General features: G+C 41.1%; 1 protein-coding gene across 1 annotated transcript; it reads left to right on the top strand.

Annotated features, from left to right (window-relative positions):
* Nucleotides 1-286: 286 nt before the first annotated feature.
* On the top strand, nt 287-25,923 carry LOC132034123 (uncharacterized). Its single transcript, XM_059424374.1, has 5 exons — nt 287-382; nt 575-741; nt 23,824-23,984; nt 24,076-24,199; nt 25,082-25,923. The coding sequence occupies exons 2-5, from the start codon at nt 706-708 to the stop codon at nt 25,484-25,486; spliced, it is 726 nt and encodes a 241-aa protein (XP_059280357.1). The 5' UTR covers nt 287-382; nt 575-705; the 3' UTR covers nt 25,487-25,923.
* The last annotated feature ends 1,294 nt before the right edge of the window (nt 25,924-27,217 follow it).

Here is a 27,217-nt window from a genome sequence, read left to right as displayed (position 1 = left end):
TTAGAAGATTTGAAATTTGAAATGATATGAAGTTGAAGCATAAACAAATGCTATTTTGAATCAAAATATGAAATCATGATTACAAATCGCATGACCAAACACCATACTTCAACCACAATAGAAAAACAGAAATAGAAACAAAATTCAATCAGTAGGAAAATTTCAGTAGCTTCATTAGCTTGTACCTTTAGCTGTCCATTGCGTACATATTATAGTGGATTTTAGGCAAGTGAATTACAGGGTATTATAGTCATTTAAACCTCAGTGCATATATACTCATCATCACCATTGATCTCTCTCTCAATGTAGCAACTCAAACCCCAGTTCAGTCTATCGTATAACACAATTGCCAAATCAGCACAAAATCAACTCATTATGTGATGTAAGATATGCTTATTTTATTATTTTGTATTTTAAAATAGAAAAGTTGTATGTGTCTTCTCAACTGGAAATCATTCAGTTTAATTCATCAATGACTTTCTCCTTTTATCATATTCATATGCACACCAGTAATACGAAAATACTTCTAATTCTTGTCATCTCATTTGTGTCAACAATTTTCTTATTGTTGTAGGGTTAAATCAAAGAGCATTAAGTGGATTTTTGGCCAAATTTCTTCATTATGCAAGCTTCTCTTGTGGATGAAAATTAATGATATTCGAATTGTTGGTATCTGGGGTATTGGAGGAGTAGGAAAGACGACACATGGAAAAGCCTATCAAAGAAGGCCCACACATATCGGTAAGGGTCTATATTCGTCGGTGATAAATGCAGATATAATAAAAATATTAAAAGAATACAAATATCAAATGTACTTTTTGCAGGGGATCTTGGTTGGTTAGGTAATGGGAGTAGAATTATCATAACTAAATCGTAGCATGTGGGTTTTAAATTTGTTTTTTCTGCTGATTTGCGTTTTTCCGTTACCTGTTCTTTGCCCTGGTCCCGCTCTACTGAAATTAACATGAAACTTTGTTTATCGTGTTGGAACATCAATAGACTCAGTGTATTTTGAAGACAAACACTCCATCCTTTACTATTATTGAGTCCTCTTCTCCATTCAGAATTAGGATAATTTAGGTTGCAAATTTTGGTTTTCTTTTGGGTATTTTCGTAAGTTATGTGTTGAATTCTAATATGTGAGTGATTTGGGTCCTCCTAATTGCAATATTTCCTCTTGAAAATTGAACTTTCAAGTGCTCATTTATATGAAGTTGATTGGAGTAACTTAATTTTTAGGAGAAAAAAGATACTAATTTTATTACTTATTAGTATATGCATACAATCCATATTGTGGGATTTCACTGGGTATGTTGCTGTTGTTTTATGCATACAATATGAATAATATTCATTATATGAATAATTATGAGGGTTGATAAACCAAGTGAGTTTTGAAGAACTTTTTTACCATTAAATTCTTGAACAACTACTTGTTCGTTGAGCAGGGTTTTTTGAAGTTCCATCATGATCTTATCACAATCTTGCATCTTTTTAGTTGTATTTGTACATCCTGTGCAATCCTTTTCTTCATTTCGACTATGCAATTATTCTATCTTTGATCCAATTATTAACATGCAAAACTTGCAGAGTTGTATAGAAGCTCGTCAAATTTTAGCTATTCTTCATTTTTTATATGAATTCAATTCTCGATTTCTTAGCATTTGTAGTGCTGGTATGCTTGTGTGCCGCTCCTTTTGTTCAGCTTCTTGATTTAAAATGTTTGGAAGTATATGAAACTTAGGCTGGTGTGAGTGGATGTTTGATAAATGATTAGCAATGCCACTGGCACTATAGTTCTAGTTTAAGTCCGCAACTTAAATGATCCCAAAAGTGGGATTTTGATCCAAAATAATCCACAAAAAAAAGAGAAGTTACAAAAGTGCCTTTTGCGCACAAAATTAATGCGCAGTAGGAGTTAACCGTGACGGTCACCGTTAAGTCCCATTGCGCACTAATTTTGTGCGCAATAGGGGTTTAATAAAGTGGCTGATTGTCTCTTCCCCACCATCAGTCCCCCACCTTTTTTAATACTATTTACACCATTAACACCTAAAACCCGAGGTCCCACATTCCAAAAGGGTTGTTTTCGTATTATTTTTTTAACCCGAAAGTCAATATTCTTGGTATATTCAAGTCAAGGAACAAGTTTCGAAACTTGAATTTCGGAATAAAGCACTGTAGAACTTGTCATGACCCATTTTAGGATCGCGTGGGCACCTACCATTCCGACCTCAGTAGGTGAACCCGTAACCCCAAACAAGAATTATTTGCAAGTAAAGATCGAGAGTCATTAATCTTCAAACATAACATAATCAAAGTGCGAAAATCAAACCAATATATATAAATAAAGTAGCGGAAATGTTTACAACAATTTAATAAATCCGACTTCTTTCCCATGACCTAGTCTAGACTAGTACAAGAGCGACTAAGATCGAAGACTAAATACAATAATGAATATAAAGACTCAACCTCCATCTATGAATGAGAATGATGGAGGCCTTCAAGATAGGCACCGTGCATCTTCTGGAAAACTCCAATCAACTAATATCTTGAAAAACTCTACACCCCGAAAGGGATGTAGCAAGATTAGTATCAGTACAACGCTAGTACTGGTAAGCATCATAGGCTGACAACGGTTAAAATAACATAACGGCAATAGAATTTACAAATAAGCATGGTAGGCAAAACTAAGTCAACAGTACACATCACCTACCGCTCGCCTCAACAAATATAAGGTTCTTATTACATTAACTCTTCCTTAGAGATCCATTGCTTAACTACATTACCACTCACCTTATAGCTCATTTAACAAACAATAGACAATTATGCTTAAGTATCACCAGTCAACTACCATTACAAATTTTCACTCTTGTTTTTAAGGAAAGTTCTCTATCGTTCTAGTATTCATCTCTCGCCCCCAATTTAAGAAACCTAACCATTACAACAGGTCCATCTAGTGCCAAATATAAGTGATTCAAGTTCATGACCTATGGTTATAGCAACTGAAACCAACAATAGCCACTCTGAATCAGTACATCATAATCATATAACAAGAAGTCATCACCTATGCTATAGCATCTAAACCCAACTGTGCCAAGTCTCAGTACAACTATTACACCTCGTAAATTTTTGTGCCATTTGTGTCATAAGTAAACTAACATAAGCCCGGAGAGGCCATGGAACCCCTATAAGTTTAAGAAAGACTTTTAACAATTGTTAAGCATGTGCCATAAGGTTTCGGGGTTAAGCGAATCAGTGTTATAACCCGTACTTTCGGGATGAAAACTAGGAGTACTTAATATTCTAAGGAGGTCATATTGTAAGGTTTTTGAAGTGTTTAATTGTCATATGTTATTTTTTGAAGGCAAGCGAGTTGTAAAACAAAAGTCGGCAAAAGTTTTCGCAAGTTACGTTTATAATTTTACTGAAATTTGGGTCTAATGTCACCGAGCTTTTCTCCCAATGTACTTGTAGTTGCGGGGTGATCCACCCACCATATCGAAGGTCTATGAGTCTAGTTTTCAACACATTAAACCGTTCATTCATACGACGTCGGAATAGAGAGATATTCGCGTTTTCGCGAGACTACGCAATCAGCCTCGTTGGGACCCACTTGAGGTGGTGGCCGACTTTGCTTTACAATATATTCGTTTCCAGCCTCATTTTTTCATTATTCTTCAACCAAAACTCGTCCTAAGGCTCCTTAAAACCCTCCCCAACAGTTCATAGTCATTCAAGAACCAAACATAAAGATTTGATGCAAGTTTCACCTTGGGAATCAACTTAAGTGAAAGGAAATCACTTCTATCGTATTGTATTGTTAATAAGGGTGAACACTAGCTAGGAGAAGCTTGGAACTCGACTTGAGGCTACTGTATAAGGTGACTATGTTATGTCCCTGGTTGTGCTTATGATTATTTTGATGTTGGTTAAGGCGAATTGATGAAATAAACATGAACTTGCAAATAGAGTTGTCATTTGGAAAGAGTTGAGTTTGTGGGCTGTTTTCTTGATCTGGTTATATGGTATAAGGCTGGAATCAGTAGTAAATGATTTCGTTATCATGTTAAGGATGTTGTTAAGTTAAGAAAGGAAGCTATAAAAGATGATGTGGGTTATACGAGTCTCAATTCGAGTTTGTCGCTTCATTATGAAGTTGTTAGTGATATATATGTCTTGTTGTTGATATTTGTGTTGTTGTTTTGGGTTGTTGTTGTGATATAGATAATTGGGAGAAACCAGTGTTATAGGGGAGATGCTGCCCGTTTCGTTTTAGGATCAAGTTATCGATCGATATACATGATATACGAAAGCCGTCTAAAGTCATATATGTATTCCATTGTTATAGGATTGGCACATTAATTGTGGGAAGTTTGTGGTTGAGTTGCTTGGACGACGTGAGGTATTTAATGACTATCCTTTCTTTTCTTGGCATGACCCCGTATATAGTAAGCCTTTATCGAATTTTAAAGCAAGAGAACTATTGTTTAGAGCTGTCATAGAGGTGTAAGGTTTCTAGAAGTGGTATTGTATCTACCGAGGGGTTTCTATCTGCTTTTTAGTTCACTCTTCATAGAAGATTCAGAAAGAAACAAGTTGACGTCTTCAAATATTTCAGTTTACACGTGATATACAGCATGATATACATATATTTCCTTTAGCCTGAACATTTGGTCAGAGAGACAAATATGCTTGGCCTACGGGTCAGTGAGACAGATTTGTCTGGCCTTATGGTCAGTGAGACTTTATAAAGTAAGAGCTTAACGAACTTCTTAAAGCGAGATTATCGACTAGAGCTTGTCTTAGAGGCGTATAGCCTCCCTAGTGTTGTGTTGTATTTTCGAAAGACTCTTATCAGCTTCTTGTGTTCATGATCCTAGAGAAAGGTATAAAGAGACATGTTGTCGTCTTCACATATCTCAGTTTATACTTGAGATGTTTCGAATCAGAAATGACTAGCGAAAGAACTTTTTTTCCAAAAGAATTCCACTTCCATCTCTTTAGAATTATTGTTACACCTCGGAAAATTTTGCGCTACTAAGATTGTAGATGGCTTATTACGAGCTCAGAGAAGTGTAAAGTCATACAAGGATTGGGGATGAAGATTTTATGATCTGAGTATAAGAACATATAAATACATATGACATTTGGAGACCATATGGGGTGAATCAGTTCATACATTACTTGATGAAAAGCCCTCGTCACTGTAAGCTAAGTGGGGCCCACACGCTGGGGTTTTATAAAGGACATATGAAAAATTATATGAGTAGTACATGGGAAGTTGAGCAAGTCTTAAGGAAGAGGAACCCTTAAGCCCTTGGGGTGCTCCCTTTCAAGGTCTCGGTTCGAATATGGGCATAAGCCCTCCAAAGGATGATTTAAGGAGATGTTTTCAAAAAAAAAAAAAAAAAAAAAAAAAAGGAGATGTTTTCGGATCGACTTGAAGAGGCCAAAGCGCCATTATAAGTTTCGAATTTGAAAAATACCAAAAATGAAAGTTGTAGATAATTGAAATAGCTTTCCAACCATAGGTCGTGGGCCCTTATACAATATCGGAATCACACGTTATGCGCATTTTAAGATCGGCTATCAGGGCAGGAAATTAACCCTGCGCGAACGCGCCAGAAGGTGGCGCGAACGGGCAGGGCAAGACCCTGCAACTCGCCGCGAATGCGCCATGTGGCAGCGCAATCCCCTTTACTAGACCGTTATGCAAAGGGGCTACCCCTTTATTTTTCAGCTCAAAACCACCCCAAATCCTCTCTAATCTTCCAGAAATTTCTCCAAACTTCCAACACCCACTTTTTAGCCTAAATTAATTCCCAAATTCCGGTCCAGATGGCGTATAGTTGCGACTTCAAAATCGTATAGCGGCGCATTGTGGCTTATGCTCAAGGTGGAGAAGTGAAGATATAGCGATATTATCGAGAGAAAGGTATGAATCTCTTGTTATTAACGTTAATCTTGGTTTATTTACGGAGATGGAGCTATTAAATAGTTATAAAATAATTATGTGGTGGAAATATGGGACAAACACCATACGGGATGTCTATGAAGTATTTTGGTATTGAGAATATTATGGGTAATGTTGGCATTGTTGTTGTTGCTGTTTGTTGTTGAATTATAATTTTGGGCTAGGTATATAAACATAGTATGAATGGTCTTATATGTAAATGTAGACTTGATCGGACGGATAAGCGTAGGTAGTTGGAGGTTGAACAGGTATGTTAAGGCTCGTCCCTTCCTTTCACAGGCATGATTCCTATGTTATGATTCCATAAATGCTTCCATAGTCTCCTTGTCTTCAAGTTAGAAGTTCATGATTCAAAGGCATGACTCCCTTTCTGATAATCCATAAATGTTTTCCAAAATTTTTCGTGTTTTTCCAAACCAGAGATTTGTGATTTTGCAAGCTCTTATGACGACAATGATGGACATGTTTTTATCATAATGACGATGATGCCAAAGATGAGGATATTTCAATGATGATTATGATGAGAATGATTTCATGTTTAAAGGTTCCAAGCTTATGGTTTCAATGTGAATATGAGAATGTTGAGCTATTTCTTGATTTCTAAATTCTATTCCTGGATGATAACTCTATTTCTAAAGATTCCAAAGTATATGAACTGACGCTTTGTGAGATTTATGATCTTATTCTATGCTTTCCCTTAATGTTATTCTTCATTGATAACCTCGCCTCATAATGCTAGTTCTTTCGAGGTGAGACATGACGATCATGATTGTTCTATAATATAATCGGAGGATACCGACCTTATGTCACTCGATAGAGTCATAGCATTCTTTGGGCTCTCATCGTACTTTTATTATATATATATATATATATATATATATATATATATATATATATATACATATATATACATATATATACATATATACGTATATATATATGCGTGTGTGTGTGTGTATATATATATAAAAGGGATATGGGGAAAGGTGAGGCGTTATAGACGCATGGCCACCTGATCAGTTCGTATATTATGATATCGTCCCGGACGCGAGATATATGGTTAAATGGATCGGGCCGTTCGTTCCTCGGCACTATTATATATATATTATATACATGGATAGGGCTGCACGTTCCGCAGCACTATCATGATACATATGCATGAGAGAGATTTTATGAAAAGCTAAGCATGCATGGTATCTGCCTTAAAAGGCACTCAGATGTACAGGTTACTCTTTTATCTCATGATATGCTTTATATTTCCATCACATGTTATTATTCATGCCTTACATACTCAGTACTACTCCGTTCATACCGCGTCCGCTTCTTGTGGACGGCGCGTTCATGCGCGGGATCGGGTAGCCGGACGGACGATCCACGTCGGTAGGACCTCCCCTCGGCGGCATTCGGTCGCTCCATTGATCCGGAGCTGCAGCCCTTTTGGTATGCTATCTTGTTATGTACATATATGGGTATGGCAGGGCCTTGTCCTGTCCTTTCTACAGTTTGTTTTCCATAGAGGTCTGTAGACAGTGATATGTAGCCGTGATGTTATGCAGCCTCGTCGGCGCTTATTTTGTTGTACAGTATATATATAGCGGCCAAATCGGTTTGCGCTGTTACTCTCAGTATTTATATTTATATGTATGTGTTGTCCATGATTTCCCGATACGGTCTCTCGTGTTGATTGTTCGGGAGACAATATAGCTCAGTTACAAGTTGTGTATGGGCCCAGGATAGTCAGTAAGAAGTAAAAGCAAGTACAGGAGCGCTTGGCCAGTAGTGGTCGGGCACTCGTCACGGCTCATCGGTTTGGGTCGTGACAAAAGTGGTATCGAAGCTGATTCGTCCCCTGAATTGTCCTACGGTTGTGTCCGGTAGAGTCTTGTGTATGGGTGTGAAGTCGGCCACACTTATAAACAAGAGGCTGCAGGGCATTTAGGAATCATTGACCTTTCCTTCTGTCTTAGATTGTGCGATAGAGCCAGAGTCTAGGAAAGATCGCTTCTGACACCTTTTTCCTGTAGGTAAGTGCAGACTGACGAAAGATGAAGAGATCAGCCTTGGGCAATGGGGGTGCTAAGAAGGCCGCCAAAGTAGATCCAGGACTCGGTGCTCCGGGGCCGACGGGAGGAGCCTCGGTTATTCCATTGAGATCGATCCCTCGGAGGACCCGGCCGACGATTCCTCCGAGTTTTGACTTCCGGGGAGGAGGACCCCTTAGGGGGACGATTATGACACGGACCCGTCCCTCGAGGGTTCGTCCGGACACCGGAGGAGGAGATCCCCGAGGCCGTACTAGCTGCTCCTGTGGCAGAGCACTACGTCAGACCAGCTACCCCGGTGAGTGTTACGGATTGCTCTAGCCCTCTATCCTGACCGTCGGTAAACCAGGAGTTTTCCGATTATCTGTTATATCCCGTATTTTGTACATTGGGACAATCCGAGCTAACCTTGACAAGTTAAGGACAAGACTATTCGGGGATACGAGGTAGAGACTTTTATTTGCTTTAAGGCATAAGTTGCTTATGATTTTATTGGAATGGAATATCAAGGAAAATTTGGGGTTAAAAGTGAATTAAAGAAAGTTAATAAATCATGAAACAAAAGGGCCAAGTGGCCGTCCAAGGTGGGTGGGACATGGTCCACATGGATGCATAATATATGTGTATATTAGATGACCAAATTAATTATATTTATCATCTTCACCCCTTAAGAAACTTGGAGAAAAAGAGGAGAAGCTATTCGGCCATAGCTAGCAAAAATTGAAGCCCTCAAATCTTGATCAAAAATAAATTTTCCTCTAGCAATTCAACCAATTAGAAAGTCCTTATTAACGTGGAGTAGTTGTTGGAGTCAACAAATCATTTGTTTGTGCCATTTACAACCCTAGCCAACTTGTGGAGTTAAGTGGAAAAGGTAAGGTTTAATCTTCTTTTTCATATGTTATGAATGATTTGTACATGTTGTAGTGTGTGAAATGGATGAAAATCATGAAATTGTGTGTTGGGGGTGGTGGCCGAATATGGGTTATTGTGTATGGCAAAGAATGAACTAATTTTATTTAGTATTTTTGGGTTGTTGTTGTTGTGATTTTGTGATGATAATGAAAGTTTAATGATTCAAGTTGAAGTTGTAATTGTTGTGGGCTGTTTTGGAAGTTCACGTGATTTGAATGTAGTTTTATATTTATGAGAATGACATTGTTAACGTGTGGGTTGTTGGTGTAATTCATGAATTTGGAGAGAGGAATGTGTTGTTGTTGTTGTTCTCGTTTGGGGAGGTTTCGGTGAAGTTGTTATTGGTGGGTTGTTTTGAATATTGTGCGGATTGTTTGAAATGTTCTTGAATCTTGTTTGAATGATCTCGGATTAGTACTTGAACATGTGAGCGTTGATGTTGGCTTGAAAGTATGTAGTTGAATTGAATGAATATGGAATGTTGTTGAACTTATGTAGAAAAGAGTTACTAACGTTAGAATGCATTTTGAATTGATTGTTGATGTTGCTAATATGATTGTTGGATTGTTGGTGATGATTTGGCCAAGTTGAATTCTCGGGATGTTGAATTTATAGGAGAAATGTCGCCCAAATTTCGTAGATAAAGTGCTAACTTGGGATTGAATTCCTAAGTGCCTATAACTAATGTTAGTATCTAATGACGTTATTGTAGATCTTGGGAAGCCCGAGGCTTAAGTTGGATTAGCTTAGGAAGCGGACGAGGTATGTAAAGCCTAACCTTTCTTTCTTTTGGCATGTCTTAGTTGTAAGTAGGCTGTGATACGAGCCTCGGTAACTCTATTCTTACGATCCGAGCATGTCTACGATACTTATTCACTTCTTGACTTTCGCATTCTTAATATGGTCAAACTATGGTCCTTAAGTCTTTTGTATGATTGGATAATAAATGTTGCATAAAGAATTTTGCTCTTAAAGGATTCTTCGTATCTACGAACGACCGTAACTTTCATAGACGGGCTCGGATTGCTTCGAAACGTTCGTGGAAGATTTTATAACGAATAATATCTCCAACTTTCATAGACGGGCTCGGATTGGTTTGATACTTGTCCGTGGTCCCCGAGACTTTTCTATGTTTGGTTCTAACGACTTTCTGGAAGAACTTAATGTGACTATCGTCTTAACCCTCGAGCGTTGATTACTTACTTATCTTTTGAGTCTATAATGATGATTTTTATACATATGGTTACTCACGACTCTGTTCGTGCATATGGTTGATATATCTTTCGCCGAGTCCCGGCCGGTTATGTTATCGTGCGCACTATGCTATATTCGAGTATGATGTGTTATGTGAGTCCCCTGCTGTAGGGCCGGTACCGTATTTATATTCGGTGTTATGATGTGTTATATGAATGTGATGTGCCGGGTTACGGAGATATTAAATCTTCCGGAGTATGATGTGTTATGGCGCCAAATGACGGGGTGGCGACCATGTTCCCTGAGCCCCATGCATGATTTGTGTTTCAAAACTAAATATTTTGGTATTTTGCATATTGTACTTATTTTCTGTACTTCTTGTTCCGGTTATGATCCTGTTTACTGTATTTCATGCTTTATATACTCGGTGTATTCCGCACTCGACCCCTTTCTTCGGGGCCGCGTTTCATGCCCGCAAGTACGTACGCCCACTTTGGTGATCCGCCAGCCTTAGGACACCTACTCGCATCTCTGGAGTGCTCCTTTGTTCCGAGCCTATATTTTGGTACATGTACTTCCGTTGTATATGTATATGTTTATTCAGGGGTACGGCGGGGCCCTGTCCCGTCATATGATTCTCGTTGTTACTCTTAGAGGTCCGTAGACATATATGTGGGTTGGGAATATTACTGTTCAGTTGTGTTCGTATGTTTATGTTTTGGCGGTCCCATTCGCCGTGGCGCCTTTGTCGGCTTGCGTTTGTATATATATTCTGGGACGTTGCGCCTTATGATAGCCTTGCTGGCTTCTGTGATGTATATTTGTGTATGCGACAGCTGAGACTACGTATGACCTTTGTCTATATATGAGTATTTGTATGCTGATTCTGATTAATGGGTGTGTACGAGTGTCCAGCTCGGGCACTAGTCACGGCCTACGGGGTTGGGTCGTGACAAAAGTGGTATCAGAGCGGTTCGTCCTCGGAGTGTCTACAGACCGTGTCTAGTAGAGTCTTGTTTATCGGTGTGTTGTGCACCACATCTATAAAAAAGTGAAGCTACGACATTTAGGATGTTACCTTTTCCTTTTTATCCTAGATCGTGCGATAGTAGCCGTCTTATCAGATGACTCCTCCCTAACGACTTGTTATGTTTTCAGCGATGCCTCCAAGGAAAGCGACGCGCCCGTGGGCAAGTCGACAAAGCGGAGAGACCAGCCGTGAGAGTTACTAGGCCCGTACTCGCCCCGAGCCCGAGGTTGTGCTCCCGAACGCGAGCTCGCTACACCGCCGCTACCGAGGAGCATAAGGCAACAACGCATCGTGGGCGGCTCCACCGCCGACTCCCGGGTTCCCTGCCGAAGCGAGCCTAGCTCCTCACCAGGGGCGAGGATAGGGCTACAGAGAGATGCGATCCAAATCGACCGTTGGTGGCGGGGGCGGTGCTTCGCGTCACGGATTGGGAGGTGATCAGGCACACAGGCATGATAGTTTGAGGGCTCGTGATTTCTTGACTTGTAATCCTCCAGAGTTCTTCGGGTCAAAGCCCGCGGAGGATCCCCAGGAGTTTATTCGGCAGATGCAGCGTACGTTGCGGCTAATTAAGGCTTCCGAGACTGAGTCTGTCGAGCTGGCTTCATATCGGTTGCATGATGTGGCGGCTAATTGGTATGAGTCCTGGGAGTGTCTATATGCTCCTCCGGGCCACGGGGATGAGTTTACGAGGCCTTTCTTGGCCACTTTCTACCTCCGAGACGAGGCGGGCCGTAGTTGATCTTCCCCGCGTTAGAGGCAGAGGGCAGGAGTGTTCGAGAGTATAGTCTAGAGTTCGACTCACTGGCGTATACGCACCCACTATTGTAAGGATATGACCGATAGGATGCATCGATACGTGATGGGCCGGATCGTTACTTGGTTGATAGCAATGTATGGTGATAGCTTCCCAAACCCTGGATATTGCTCGAGTATAAGCACATGCCCAGGGTATGGAGGACCGACATAGTGGGCGTCAGCCCGACATAGATTATGATAGGGGCTAGCCCAAGAGGGCTAGATCAGCTAGTTATTCCGGGGAGTCTCGAGGCAGGCAGTCTCGGCGGCGGAAGATAGTAGATATCCTTCCCCGGCCGACGAGTACACCCCTCGCTTCACGGGCGGGAGGACCGATAGTGCGGGGTATTCGGGAGCTAGTCGAGCTCCCGGGGCTTCGGGTTCGCGAGTAGGACGAGGTTCCGTCGGGCCGAGGCCACCCATACCTCGGTGTTCTCACCGTGGGAGATATCACCCGGAGAGTGTTATCGTGCCACGGGTGCTTGTTTTACTTGTGGCCGTCGGGGCCATCTTATGAGAGATTGTCCGCCGAGGGGTAGTCCGTGTGGTGCGGCTCGGCCCTCATCGGGTCGCTTGTCGGTTCATCGTCCTCTTCGTAGCTACGCGCCCGCGGGCGGGGGTATGCCGACACGGCGCAGCCGTGGTAGAGGTCGTGGCGGAGCTTCCGGTTCTAGCGGTCCCTCGAACCGCATATAAGCCTTCGCTAGCCGCCGACGAGATCGGAGCGTCACCTAATATGGTTACAGGTATATTATTGATCTTCTCCCGAGATGTATATGCATTGATAGACCCAGGCTCTACTTTATCGTATATTTCTCCCCTTGTTGCTAGTAGAATTGGGATAAAACCCGAACCGATAGAACCATTCGAGGTAGCTACACCGGTAGGAGATTCTGTTATAGCCAGGCAGGTATATAGAGATTGTTCGGTGATTATATGTGGTCGTTGCACTAAAGCAGATCTGATAGAGCTAGATATGATTGAGTTCGATGTTATTATGGGTATGGATTGGCTAGCTTCTTGTTATGCCAATGTTGACTGTCAGAAGAAGGTAGTCCGCTTCCAATTCCCAGGGGAACCCGTTATAGAGTGGACGGAAATACAAAAGATCGCCGAGGGGTAAGTTTATTTCATACCTCAAGGCGAGGAAGATGGTTAGAAAGGGCTATATTTATCATCTGGTTCGTGTGCATGACTTGAAAGCAGAGGCACCGACTCTTCAGTCAGTCCCAGTGGTTAATGAATTTTCGTATGTATTTCCGTATGAACTTCCGGTGTCTTCCTCCCGAGCGGGAGATAGAGTTCACTATAGATGTGTTGCCGCACACTCGGCCTATATCTATTCCTCCGTACGTAACGGCACTGCAATTGAAAGAATTAAAGGAGCAACCGAGGGATTTATTGGAGAAGGGCTTCATCGGCCCAGCACATCACCTTGGGGAGCGCCGTATTGTTCATGAGAAAGAAAGACGGGTCGCCGCGGATGTGTATTGATTATAGGCACCGAATAAGGTAACCATAAAGAATAAATATCCCCTCCCCAGGATTGATGATTTGTTTGACCGGTTAAGGTGCTAGGTGTTTCTCGAAAATAGACCTCGCGGTCGCTACCACCAAAGTGCGGGTAAGAGAGAGATATTCCAAAGACAAAGCATTCAGACCCGATATGGGCATTATAAGTTCGAGTGATGTCTTTTGGGCGACTAATGCTCCAAAGTTGTTTATGGATCGATGAACCGAGTATTCAAGCCATTCCCGGATATGTTCGTGATTGTATTTATTGATGATATCCTGGTTTATTCACGGTCAGAAGAGGAACATGCAGATCATCTGAGGGCGGTACTTGGGGTGCTCCGGCACCAGAAATTATATGCTAAGTTCTCTAAATGTGAATTCTGATTGACTTCGGTAGCATTCTTGGGGCATATTATTGGAGCTGATGGCATCCGGGTGGATACACAGAAGATTGAGGCCGTAAAGAATTGGCCTAGACCTACGACACCTACTGAGGTACGTAGCTTTCTAGGATTAGCAGGATATTACAGGAGATTTGTGGAGAAGTTTGCTTCGATTTCAGCGCCTTTAACGAGGCTAACTCAGAAGGCAGCTAAGTTCCAGTGGACTGATGCTTGCGAACGAAGCTTCCAGTTGCTGAAGGAAAAGCTGACCACGGCCCCAGTTCTGACTCTTCCCGAGGGATCAGATGGTTATGTTATTTATTGTGATGCTTCGGTTGTTGGATTAGGGTGTGTATTAATGCAGCATGGCAGAGTTATAGCCTATGCCTCCCGACTCGTAAAAGCACGAAAGAAATTATCCTACTCATGATCTGGAGCTAGCAGCGTAATTCATGCTTTGAAGATATGGAGACACTATCTATATGGCGTCCATGTTGATATTTATACGGATCACAAAAGCCTCCAAAGATATCTTTAAGCATGAGTCGAATTTGCGGCAGAGAAGGTGGCTAGAGTTGCTGAAAGACTATGATGTTGACATTTTATATCATCCTGGGAAAGCCAATGTTGTAGCAGATGCACTCAGCCGTAAGTCTGTGGGTAGCTTGACGGACGTGTCACTAGAAAAGAAAGAAATGGTTCGTGAGATTCATCAGCTAGCTAATCTTGGAGTCCGTCTAGCCGATTCTGGAGATACTGGGGTTTCTGTCCGAGCCGTTACTGAGTCCTCTATTATGGAAGAGGTAAAGCGACGTCAGTATGAGGACCCTGTTCTGGCACAGTACAGAGATGCAGCCCTTGAAAAGGAGAAGACCCCGTTCGAGATTACACCTGACGGAGTACTACTACACAGGGGCAGATTATGTGTACCTGAGGTTGCGGGCTGCGGCGACAGGTTATGGGCGAGGCACATTATGCCCGTTATTCTGTTCATCTGAGATCGACAAAGATGTATCATGACCTCAGATGCTTGTACTGGTGGGATGGTATGAAGAGGGACATAGCCGAATTTGTTGCTCAGTGCCCGAATTGCCAACAGGTTAAGATCGAGCACCAGAAGCCGGGTGGATTGTTACAGGAGATGGAGATTCCGACTTGGAAGTGGGAAATAATTAATATGGACTTCATTACAGGCTTACCTCGCACTCCACGGAAGTATGACTCCATATGGGTTATCGTTGATAGGCCGACAAAATCACCCATTTCCTTCCGTCAAATGACTACTTATTCACCGAGGACTATGCCATGTTATATATTAAGGAGATAGTAAGACTTCACGGAGTTCCCATATCTATTATTTCCGACAGAGGTGCCCAGTTTACAGCTAACTTCTGGAGATCATTTCGTGAAGGATTGGGGACTCAGGTGAGTCCTAGTACGCATTTCACCCTCGGTCCTCCGACGGACAAAGCCGAGCGTACTATTCGACGCTAGGAAGATATGTTGCGGGCTCCGTGTTATTGATTTCGTAGGTAGCCGAGATGATCATTTGCCACTTGTTGAGTTTGCTTATAATAATAGCTACCATTCTAGCATCCAGATGGCACCGTATGAGGCTCTGTATGGCAGGAAATGCAGGTCACCGATTGGCTGGTTTGATGTTGGTGAAACTAAGTTAATTGGCCCAGATATGATCCGAAAGCAGTTGATAAAGTGAAACTCATTCGGGAAAGGTTATTAGCAGCCGTAGTCGACAAAAATCATATGCAGATAATCGACGTCGACATTTAGAGTTCCAGATTGGCGATTGGGTATTCCTGAAAGTGTCGCCCACGAAAGGTGTTATGAGATTCGGTAAAAAGGGAAAGCTCAGTCCGAGATATATTGAGCCTTATCAGATTGTCCGTAAGATAGGCAAGGTTGCCTATGAATTGGATCTACCAGCTGATTTAGGAGCAGTGCATCCAGTATTCCACGTGTCTATGCTTCGCAAATACATTGGTGACCCTTCCAGAATATTTTCCGTAGAGGATATCCAGGTGACAGAGGAGTTATCCTACGAGGAGCAGCCTATAGCCATACTGGATCGTCAGGTGAGAAGGTTGCGTAATAAAGATGTGGCTTCCGTTAAGGTGTTGTGGCGGAATAATAACAGGGAGGAGATGACCTGGGAAGCTGAGGAGGAGATGAAGAAGAAGTATCCCCACTTATTTCCTATGCCTACAGGTAATCTAAATTCCTTAATTGGTTATGTTGATTGATGAATGAATTGTATGTGATAGCTATAAAAGAAACTCCCCCGAAAATGCTTATAAGACCCCGTAGGACTAGTTTAACATTCGAGGACGAATGTTCTAAAGGGGGGGAGGATGTTATATCCCGTATTTTGTACATTGGGACAATCCGAGCTAACCATGACAAGTTAAGGACAAGACTATTCCGGGATACGAGGTAGAGACTTTTATTTGTTTTAAGGCATAAGTTGCTTATGATTTTATTGGAATGGAATATCAAGGAAAATTTGGGGTTAAAAGTGAATTAAAGGAAGTTAATAAATCATGAAACAAAAGGGCCAAGTGGCCGTCCAAGGTGGGTGGGCCATGGTCCACATGGATGCATAATATATGTGTATATTAGATGACCAAATTAATTATATTCATCATCTTCACCCTTAAGAAGTTTGGAGAAACTTGGAGAAAAAAAAGGAGAAGCCATTCGGCCATAGCTAGCAAAAATTGAAGCCCTCAAATCTTGATCAAAAAAATATTTTCCTCTAGCAATTCAACCAATTAGAAGGTCCTTATTAACGTGGAGTAGTTGTTGGAGTCAACAAATCATTTGTTTGTGCCATTTACAACCCTAGCCAACTTGTGGAGTTAAGTGGAAAAGGTAAGGTTTAATCTTCTTTTTCATATGTTATGAATGATTTGTACATGTTGTAGTGTGTGGAAATGGATGAAAATCATGAAAGTTGTGTGTTGGGGGTGGTGGCCGAATATGGGTTATTGTGTATGGCAAGGAATGAACTAATTTTATTTAGTATTTTGGGTTGTTGTTGTTGTGGATTTTGTGATGATAATGAAAGTTTAATGATTCAAGTTGAAGTTGTAATTGTTGTGGGCTGTTTTGGAAGTTCACGTAATTTGAATGTAGTTTATATATTTATGAGAATGACATTGTTAACGTGTGGGTTGTTGGTGTAATTCATGAATTTGGAAGAGAGGAAGGTGTTGTTGTTGTTGTTCTCGGGTTTGGGGAGGTTTCGGGTGAAGTTGTATATTGGTTGGGTTGTTTTGAATATTGTGCGGATTGTTTGAAATGTTCTTGAATCTTGTTTGAATGATCTCGGATTAGTACTTGAACATGTGAGCGTTGATGTTGGCTTGAAAGTATGTAGTTGAATTGAATGAAAATGGAATGTTGTCGAATTATGTAGAAAAGAGTTACTAACGTTAGAATGCGTTTTGAATTGATTGTTGATGTTGCTAATATGATTGTTGGTATTGTTGTTGATGATTTGGCCGAGTTGAATTCTCGGGGATGTTGAATTTATAGGGGAATGCTTTTGCCCAAATTTCGTAGATAAAGTGCTAACTTGGGATTGAATTCCTAAGTGCCTATAACTAATGTTAGTATCTAATGACGTTATTGTAGATCTTGGGAAGCCCGAGGCTTAAGTTGGATTAGCTTAGGAAGCGGACGAGGTATGTAAAGCCTAACCTTTCTTTCTTTTGGCATGTCTTAGTTGTAAGTAGGCTGTGATACGAGCCTCGGGGTAACTCTATTCTTACGATCCGAGCATGTCTACGATACTTATTCACTTCTTGACTTTCGCATTCTTAATATGGTCAAACTATGGTCCTTAAGTCTTTTGTATGATTGGATAATAAATGTTGCGTAAAGAATTTTGCTCTTAAAGGATTCTGTATCTACGAACGACCGTAACTTTCATAGACGGGCTCGGATCGCTTCGAAACGTTCGTGGAAGATTTTATAACGAATAATATCTCCAACTTTCATAGGCGGGCTCGGATTGGTTGAATACTGGTCCGTGGGCCCCCGAGACTTTTCTATGTTTGGTTCTAACGACTTTCTGAAAGAACTTAATGTGACTATCGTCTTAACCCTCGAGCGTCGATTACTTACTTATCTTTTGAGTCTATAATGATGATTTTTATGCATATGGTTACTCACGACTCTGCTCGTGCATATGGTTGATATATCTTTCGCCGAGTCCCGGGCCGGTTATGTTATCGTGCGCACTATGCTATATTCCGGAGTATGATGTGTTATGGTTCACCGAGTCCCTCGCTAGAGGGCCGAGTTCCGTATATATTCTGGTGTTATGATGTGTATGGCGTTATGATGTGTTATGTGATGTGCCGGGTTACGGAGATATGAAATCTTCTGGAGTATGATGTGTTATGGCGCCAAATGACGGGGTGGCGACCATGTTCCCTGAGCCCCATGCATGATTTGTGTTTCGAAACTAAATATTTTGGTATTTTGCATATTGTACTTATTTACTGTACTTCTTGTTCCGGTTATGATCCTGTTTACTGTATTTCATGCTTTGCATACTCAGTACATATTCCGTACTGACCCCCTTTCTTCGGGGGCTGCGTTTCATGCCCGCAGGTACAGACGCCCACTTTGGTGATCCGCCAGCTTAGGACACCTACTCTGCTGTCTTGGAGTGCTCCTTTGTTCCGGAGCCTATATTTTGGTACAGACTCCTCCGTTGCATATGTATATGTTTATTCAGGGGTATGGCGGGGCCCTGTCCCGTCATATGATTCTGTTGTTACTCTTAGAGGTCTCTAGACATATATGTGGGTTGTGAATATTACTGTTCAGTTGTGTTCGTATGTCTTATGTTTTGGGCGGTCCCATTCGCCGTGGCAGCCTTGTCGGCTTGCGTTTGTATATATATTCTGGGACGTTGCGCCTTATGATAGCCTTGCTGGCTTCTGTGATGTATATTTGTGTATGCGACAGCTGAGACTACGTATGACCTTTGTCTATATATGAGTATTTGTATGTTGATTCTGATTAATGGGTGTGTACGAGTGTCCAGCTCGGGCACTAGTCATGGCCTACGGGGTTGGGTCGTGAAATTATCCATATCCCTCGGACTCAGATGAGAGGGATGATGAAGGCTAGACGAGCAGATGGTGGGTAGACAATGACGGAGAGCACACTTCACTTTATAATCCGCCGGATCAGGCTGAGGACCGATCGGCTATTGGAATTTTTTATGTATGTGCATTTGCTGTAGATTATTACTTAATAGCGGCGAGCGAAAATCCTAAAGGGACCGATAACCAAGTATTTATAAGTAACTACGATCAAGGTGTTTTCGCCACCATTGGGAATCTTGAAATTTGGGATGAAAAGTAGTCATACATACAGATGAAAGGTGAATATTGAGGATTAAAAAGGGAAAAATAGTATTTGTGTAGTCGGAAGAATAAGAGATCTTTTCTAATTCGGAGGGAGATGCATTACGAGAATGTTTTGGAATCTGTCAAAAACTTCAACTTGCTCTAGGTTATGTGATGAAGGTCATGCGGTGAGGTGTATGCGATCATACCAGCACTAACACATTTGATTTCATCAGAGTTTCAAGGTTAAGCGTGCTGGGGTGAGAGAAATATAAGGATGGGTGACCCCTTGGGAAGTGTACTAAGAGTTCCACAAATGCGGGCATAAGAGACAGATGAGAAGCTGGAGTAGCTTAAGGGAAATTGGAGTATGCGGAGTGGTTAGAAACCCCGTTAAAGAGAAGGAAGGCGCATCACAGCTCTAGAATTAGGATAAGTTCGAATAGTATTTGGAAATACTTTGTAAGCGAGGCGTTAGTAAATATGTATATAAGTGTATGACGTTCCATATGTGGCTGCGCCAACCGATATATGTGTCCCAGCAACCGATGTTGCTATATACTGAAGGCATTAATCGAACAAGGTAATGAAGTTCAAACAACAGTGGTACAAATGTTACAAGGTAAGTCGATGTTATTTTTACTACAGGCTGGAGTTGAAAAGTCCTAATGCGATAACATCAGGGAAAGGAAGAAAGTGAGTATATAGAAAGTAAAGAGATTAAAATGTCTTAAAAAAAAAAAAAGAAGTAAGGAGATCAAAATGTCGTAAGTGAGTGAAGCTTCCAGGAGGGATGACGGGCAAGGCAAGGTACTATTTGGATAAAATTTGAAAGTAGGTACGTGAAAGGAATAGGGTATGGTAGCACGGACAAGAGATGGACGTGCAGGATTAGAAGAACAAATATTGGTAAATATGGGACTGAAGGGAAGTAACCACGAATAAGAAGGGGAAATAAGGAAGAATAAGCAGGTTCCCCCCCCCCCCCCCCCCCCCCCCCCCCCCCCCCCCCAGTAACGATGTTAAGGGATTCCCAATTCTTGAGAGGCAATCGGAGAAATAAAGGCACGGCCAAGCAGACATAATCACCTTGGAAAGGGAGAAAGCTCTCCTAAAAGGTGATTTGGAAATAAAACGGATCTGCAACTCTAAAAGGATATTCTATGAACCTCAGGGTCGATACTGTAAATAACAAGAGGAGAAGGGCGCTCGAGGAGGAAGGAACCCAAGGAAGGTTAAGGATGAAAGTAGGGAAGGTATACTAATGGGCTGATCGAAGGAAGAGGAGAGCACTTAGGAGTAGAGTAACTGGAAATCTTTAACCACGGGAGTAAGAAGGATACTTTAACGATTTGGCTGTAGGAAACCGATCAATCATCGAGATAAGAACGAGGATGATGGGTCGACACAATTGATTAGAAAATTAATGACATGGAACAAGAATTCCTGTAAAGACCGAGAGATTCGATCATAGAGGAAATAGAATGGAATGTAAGGAATGGGTATGGAGGATAGCCCGGCCGTAACGTCAGAAAGACGGATAAAGGCTCGATGAACAAAGAAGGGAGAAAGTGTAAATTGTAAGAATTCCGTGCTAAGAGCAAGAAGTAGCAAGACACTAGGAAAACTTGATGCACAGCTGCAACACAAACGCGTAGTTAAGAAGAATTACGAGTAAATGAACTAAATGGGTGGAAGGATTGATAGTGGATGGAAGGGTGTGGAATATTGATAAAATGGTATGGTATAGACATAAATGGAAGGAGAACTTAGGGTAAGAGGAACTTTTTTTTTTTTTTTGAAATTGGCAACTGCAGGGTAAGAGGAGCTTTAGAGATGTTATAAGCAAAGTCGGGAAAAAGAGACGAAAAAAAAGGAAGAGTAGGGTATAATTGAACACTTCATAAAGGATGCAGTGAATCCCGACGTCCCCGTTAACTTATCGGTCCAGGAAATCATTAGTCATAAAATACAAAGGTATGGAAAGACGGAAAAGAAGGCATCGGAATTGGATCTGACCCTTATAAGTATTCCGATTGAATACAAGATTGTAACTAGCAAAAAGATAGATAAGTCAAACCATACGATAAAGGAACTCCGGCCTTAAGAAAATCGTGAAGAGCGGCAGATAATTATCAAAGACGATGGATACTCGAAGGCTATTGGTGTATAAGGACCTTCTTAAAAAGGGGGGAAGAGCATATTAGACTTGAAGGGAATTATGAAGTTCCCAAGCTTCAGAAGAAGAAATTTATTAGCTCGAGGCGTATTGACATATCAAGAAGGTATCGTAAAGAAGGTAAAACGAATTGAAAATAAGTAAGCCATGAGGCAGGTATAGGAAGAAGTATGGAAAACAACTCAAGAGAGCGCTTCACGCCGACATGAGCTACGACATTTCTAGACCATGGTTTGAATCCCTCGTATCGGGAAAAATTACGCCGTACCTAAGTATGCAGCGACATGTCCTAAAGGGTAATAAAGAGAGTAAGAAAGGTCTCCAAGCTAAATTCACAAAGGATGATGGAGAGGATGACGAATCCAACAGACATTTGGGATCACAACAAAAAGGGAATTTTAGCGCCGGAAGGGATGACAATTGTAACAAAAGGAACAACGATTGGTAGTTTGGCAATTTCTGAAGAGAGGAAGAACGCTGCTCTTATGAATGGAAAGAGAGCCGTACCACCGGATATTTAAAAAAAAAAAAAAAAAATCTCACGGATCACTAATTATACTGAACATGAGAGCATATACTATGGAATTATATGAACCATCAACGTATAGTTATGCTCAACTACAATTGCAAGAAGGCCACACCGGAAAGCCAACAAGGAATAACGACTGACGAAGTGATCGCCGGTACAAGGAAATTGAAGATAAATATACCTACGTTGCAAGAGAGTCATAATGGAGTAAGAATTGCCGTAGTCCTATGCTTCTGGGATTGTATCGCGAGATGTGAGGGAAGAAAGTTAAAGAAAAAGTTGTGGCAGGAGCTCAAAGATGTTGTGAGCTATGAAATTAGTTTGAACGTCAAGGTATAGATTGCCCCAAGCGTTGGTGTGGAAGCATTATGTATATACGTACTTTGGATTGATATAACTGGTCTTGGAAAGGAACTGGGGAGAATAGCTTAAGGAACATATCCATTATGCTCACTAGCGACAAAGTAACGTTGGATAAGCGTTTGGAATGTAAAGGTAAGAGAGATAGTGATAAGAATGTAAAGGATTAGAGAGCCTGACTAATAAACTACAAATAAACTACAAGGAGTCGGTACAGTGTATATCTAAGATCAACGGGTATAAAAAGGATAGCCCAAATGGCACCGAAGGAGTAAACGCAAAGAGGGCGCCGTATATGAGAGAGGTAGTTGCCCACTAACAGGGAAACAAGGAGCGAGGAAAAGGGAGTACTTACAGGACGATAAATAGTTATGGTACGGCAAGTCAAGACTACAATAATGGAGACAGAACGAGAGCGAGATACTAGTTGATACCTGATGATGTACTTAAAAACAAAGAGGTGATGGAAAGCCTAGAGGAGTCCAACGAAAAAGTTGAGAGAGAGCGAGGAGGGACCAATCCAATGTATAACCCAAGTACATGGTAATCAGACCCTAAAGGAAGAATAACCGTTCTAAGGAATCAAAGATGGTGTCGTGGGTTGGCACAAATGTTTTAAGGAAGGAAGGATGTTACACCCCGGAAAATTTTGCGCTACCAAGATTGTAGACGGCTTATTACGAGCTCAGAGAAGAGTAAAGTCATACAAGGATTAGGGATGAAGATTTTATGGTCCGAGTATAAGAATATATAAATATGTATGACATTTGGAGACCATATGGGGTGAATCAGTTCATGCATTACTTGATGAAAAGCCCTCGTTACTGTAAGCTAAGTGGGGCCCACACGCCGGGATTTTATAAAGGACATATGAAAAATTATATGAGTAGTACATGGGAAGTTGAGCAAGTCTTAAGAAGGACCCTTAAGCCAAATATGGGCATAAGCCCTCCAAAAGGATGATTTAAGGAGATGTTTTCGGACGATCTGACTTGAAGAGGCCAAAGCGCCATTATAAGTTTTTGAATTTGGAAAAATACCAACAATGAAAGTTGTAGATAATTGAAATAGCTTTCCAACCATAGGTCGTGGGCTCTCATATGATATCGGAATCACACGTTATGCGCGTTTTAAGATCGGCTATCGTACAGAAATTAACCACGCGCGAACGCGTAGGGCAAGACCGCAACTCAGCCGCGAACGCGCGCGCGTGCAGCGCGATCGCGCCGAGCAATTTTTAAGTCGGTCCAGTGGCGAACACCGGACCGTTATATAAAGGGCTACCCCCTTATTTTCAGCTAAAACCACCCCAAATCCTCTCTAATCTTCCAGATTATCGCTATTAAAACTTTAACCTCGGTATTAACCCACTTTATGAACTTCACTGCCAGGTTGTGACAATTCTTGCTTACTTTAGGTTAAAATATAACTGCTTGTCAATAATCGTCGCTGTACACGCTCTAATGTAACATATTCTACATATCAGTAGTTTTATATAGTGCATTCTTCAACTTTTTAAGGATCAAATATTCTACGTGGAAGCTGGATTGTCACTACACAATGAGGATCAACGATTCTGCATCTTAGCCTGCTCTAGCTGTAAAAAATTGTTCCCAAGGCATTTTTCACAAAGAGTTTTTTACTGCACAACTTGCCATCAAACACCACGTCTTACACCTAGGTATTTGCACAGTATTCTATCAAACTACTATTTACAATGTAAAACTATCCATTTATTTCTCAATCTGAGCAGTTGTTTTGCATTATACCAGATCCCAATTTGAAGTCACTATCACCGACAACACTGGGTCTACAACAACAATTATTTCGGATAAAACTGGAGAAGAACTGCTGTCTCTCACTCCAGAGGAAATCTACGACATACGCTGTGCCAAGGTACGCATTATTCCTCACTTTAAAAAAATATATTATGCAATTCCTTTTTTCCCTTAGTTTTTCCAAAACAGTGACTCAACTCAGGGATATTCATTTTAGCTCATGTCACTTGCCTGTCTTTTATACTGACTGCCATGTTTGTCCATCATACCTGCTCCTGTTATCACTTGATAAGTTTTTTCCTCTATCCCGAGGAGATGATTGTAGTATAGGGTAGTACTGTGCACCTTACTAATTGATATGGTGCTTAATTCCACTAGACCATGAAAGTTAAGATCTATATGTACACTTAACAAAGCTCTCTATTATCAGGGATATGTAACTGTCATTTGCTATAAACTTAAAGGCATTAACATGCAGTGTTCTAAAAGGAGCCTTAGTATACTGTCAATTTAAGAACTTATGTGGCATTGGTGTAAGCACCAAGAATTGTGGAATGAGATTATGATGTGATAACGAGTGCAATAACAATAAAGCTTCAGCCCCAAACAAGTCGGGGTTGACTATGTGAATCCTTGTTGACCATGTTTCTACATTTAAGTTCATCATAAACAACTCTATAAGGGATAAAAGACACCTAAAATGCATAGCTCTGAAAGCAAACGTACTAACATGACTAACACTGTAACACATATCCCAACTAATTGTTGTCACCTATATAGATCCTTTTCTTTAATCAAGCCCTATCTTAATTTACTGCCTTAAAAACATAAAACTGATTGTTGTCTACTTACTGAAACATATTTTCTGCATTAGCTTGTGTGATCTTTTTGTATTCTACATCCCTTGCTTGTGTTGTAAGATCATGTACATTTCATCCTTTATTTGTTTGTTGCACTGCCTCTTATTTGTGATGGATAACTAGCATTTTTACTCTTCCAGAAGCAAAGGTTGCCCCTGACAAATGTGCGAAATAAACTTATGGGCATCACATTCAATATCCAAATGAAGAGATCATTTGTGAGAAATCAAGACACCGTTCCAGGAAAGTTGTTTATTTTGTCACTCAGGGACAAAGAGAGAATAAACAATCCACCGTTGTCAACTACTGGTATGGACTCTTACAGAAAGCAGCAAACGCAAGCTTCACCAACTTGCCATGAAGGAAGGAACCACATCCAGGAAAGACAATACTTCCGATCAGAAATAGAGCATGCGATTGAAGTCCCTGAAAAGGGACTAAAAGGTATTGAAATCCTTTCGTTTGTTGGTTGGTCGCCGCTTCTCTTCCTCTCTGCTGTAAGTCAGCATGAGCTTAAATATCACAGAAACACATTTTTAATTTAGTATACTCAAGGATATAGTTATCTCCAATTATAATTACCGTTGGGGAACTTAGCAAAATTTCATATTGCTTCTAAGCTTCGGTGGATGTTTCTCTGTGTACCTTTGTAATTTGTTTGTAGCTAGAATTTACAACATTACTTTCATACTTAAATGACTACCTGCTCAAAAACTTTTACAACTAAAGTGTGTTTTTTTTCTATCTATAGACATGTTAACCAACTACTATTTCTCGATTTATTGCCAGTAAATACTACTTGTTTTGCAATATGGTTGGCTTTTTGAATGCGCTTGATGCTACTTTTGGTACTGCTTGTGTGCATCTTCACTGCTGCTCGACTTTTGCTCTATCCCTTTTGGAAATAGTCAAAAACACTATTGGTGCGATACCAGGTTATCTCATCTGTTCAGCTCTTTTTTTTTTAAGCTCTACATCATCTCTCCATTACTATAAAAACATGGAAGAAGTCTAAAATCTATAAACTTCCATTTAGCTATGTATGCTGTCTTGATGCTATGAATTGGAATTATTTTCATGGTTATTGTTAGAATATATGTAAATATATTCCTTAGGTGTAAAATAATGTAAATGATTTGTTAGCATAATTAGTAAAATATTGTTAGCATAATTAGCCGTAATTGGCTAATTAGAATTAGGTTGGATCTCTTGTATATATGGATACCTCAGCTAATGAAAGAGACACGGAATATAATTCTTTCATGGTATCAGAGAGCTAGGGTTTTCTTCCTCTTCTTCCGCTGTGCCCTAACTGCCTCTTCTTCTCCCTCCGTCATCTTCTTCTCTAAGTTACCATGTCTGACGGCAACTCTGATGGCCAGTCCACTGGTGGTTCTTCCTTCCATCCGGCTCTAATGGTTTCGAATATCCATTTTATTCTCCATCGTGTCTCGAAATGGAAAATTGTTTGTTTGAGGACGTGGGCGGATTTGTCAAAATCCATGACTCGCTCACATTTCTTAGGTGCTCCATCATATCATCCCTCCACCTCCAGGGAAGGAGAAGCCGGCTCCTAAAACCGATGTTGAGATCGAACTTTGGTCCACCCTTGACGCATCTGTTCTACAGTGGATTTATTCCACCATATCCACGGACCTCCTGAACACTATTCTTGAACCGGAAGCCACAGCAATGGAGGCATGGAATTGTTTACGGGACATATTTCAGGATCATCAGAATTCTCGCGCGGTACTTCTTGAACAAGAATTCACTCATACCCGTCTGGAGGATTTTTCGAATGGTTCTGCCTATTGTCAGCGTCTGAAAAGCCTCTCCGACCAGCTGAAGCAAGTCGGCGCCCCAGTCACCAACAGCCGACTCGTGCTTCAGTTAGTTTCTGGCCTCAGTGAGGCGTATAAAGGACTTGGTACGCAGATTCGGCACACAGAACGCAATGTCTTCCACCATTCAGCGAGTGCAAATAGTTTCTTCTCTGGAGGAATAATGCAGCACAGGCAGTGTTGTAAACAGCATAACACTGCAATGCTGGTATTACATCGTCGGAGGACGCTACTTCCTCACTTTAACTCTCACCATCATCTTGGAAAAACAAACACCACAACCGCAACTCTCTTACTGTTAGAAAGGTGGGTCTGGTAATTTCTCCTCCGTTGGGTGTTATACATTATGATAAGTTGATACTTTTGCAGTGTATCATCCTACATAATTGTGGCCGAAGGCATGCTTGTTTTTTACTGAGGAGAAGCTTTTATTTA

This window comes from Lycium ferocissimum, chromosome 10, assembly GCF_029784015.1.
Source record: "Lycium ferocissimum isolate CSIRO_LF1 chromosome 10, AGI_CSIRO_Lferr_CH_V1, whole genome shotgun sequence".
NCBI classification, from domain to species: Eukaryota; Viridiplantae; Streptophyta; class Magnoliopsida; order Solanales; family Solanaceae; genus Lycium; species Lycium ferocissimum.
The sequence above is the reverse complement of the archived record's forward strand: the minus strand, read 5'-3'. Positions and strand labels throughout refer to the sequence as shown.

Coding starts and splice junctions, on each gene's coding strand:
- LOC132034123 (XM_059424374.1), top strand. CDS start 706: ATGGAAAAGCCTATCAAAGAAGGCCCACACATATCG. Junction 23,985..24,075: donor ACACCACGTCTTACACCTAG/GTATTTGCACAG, acceptor GCATTATACCAG/ATCCCAATTTGAAGTCACTA. Junction 24,200..25,081: donor ACGACATACGCTGTGCCAAG/GTACGCATTATT, acceptor TTACTCTTCCAG/AAGCAAAGGTTGCCCCTGAC.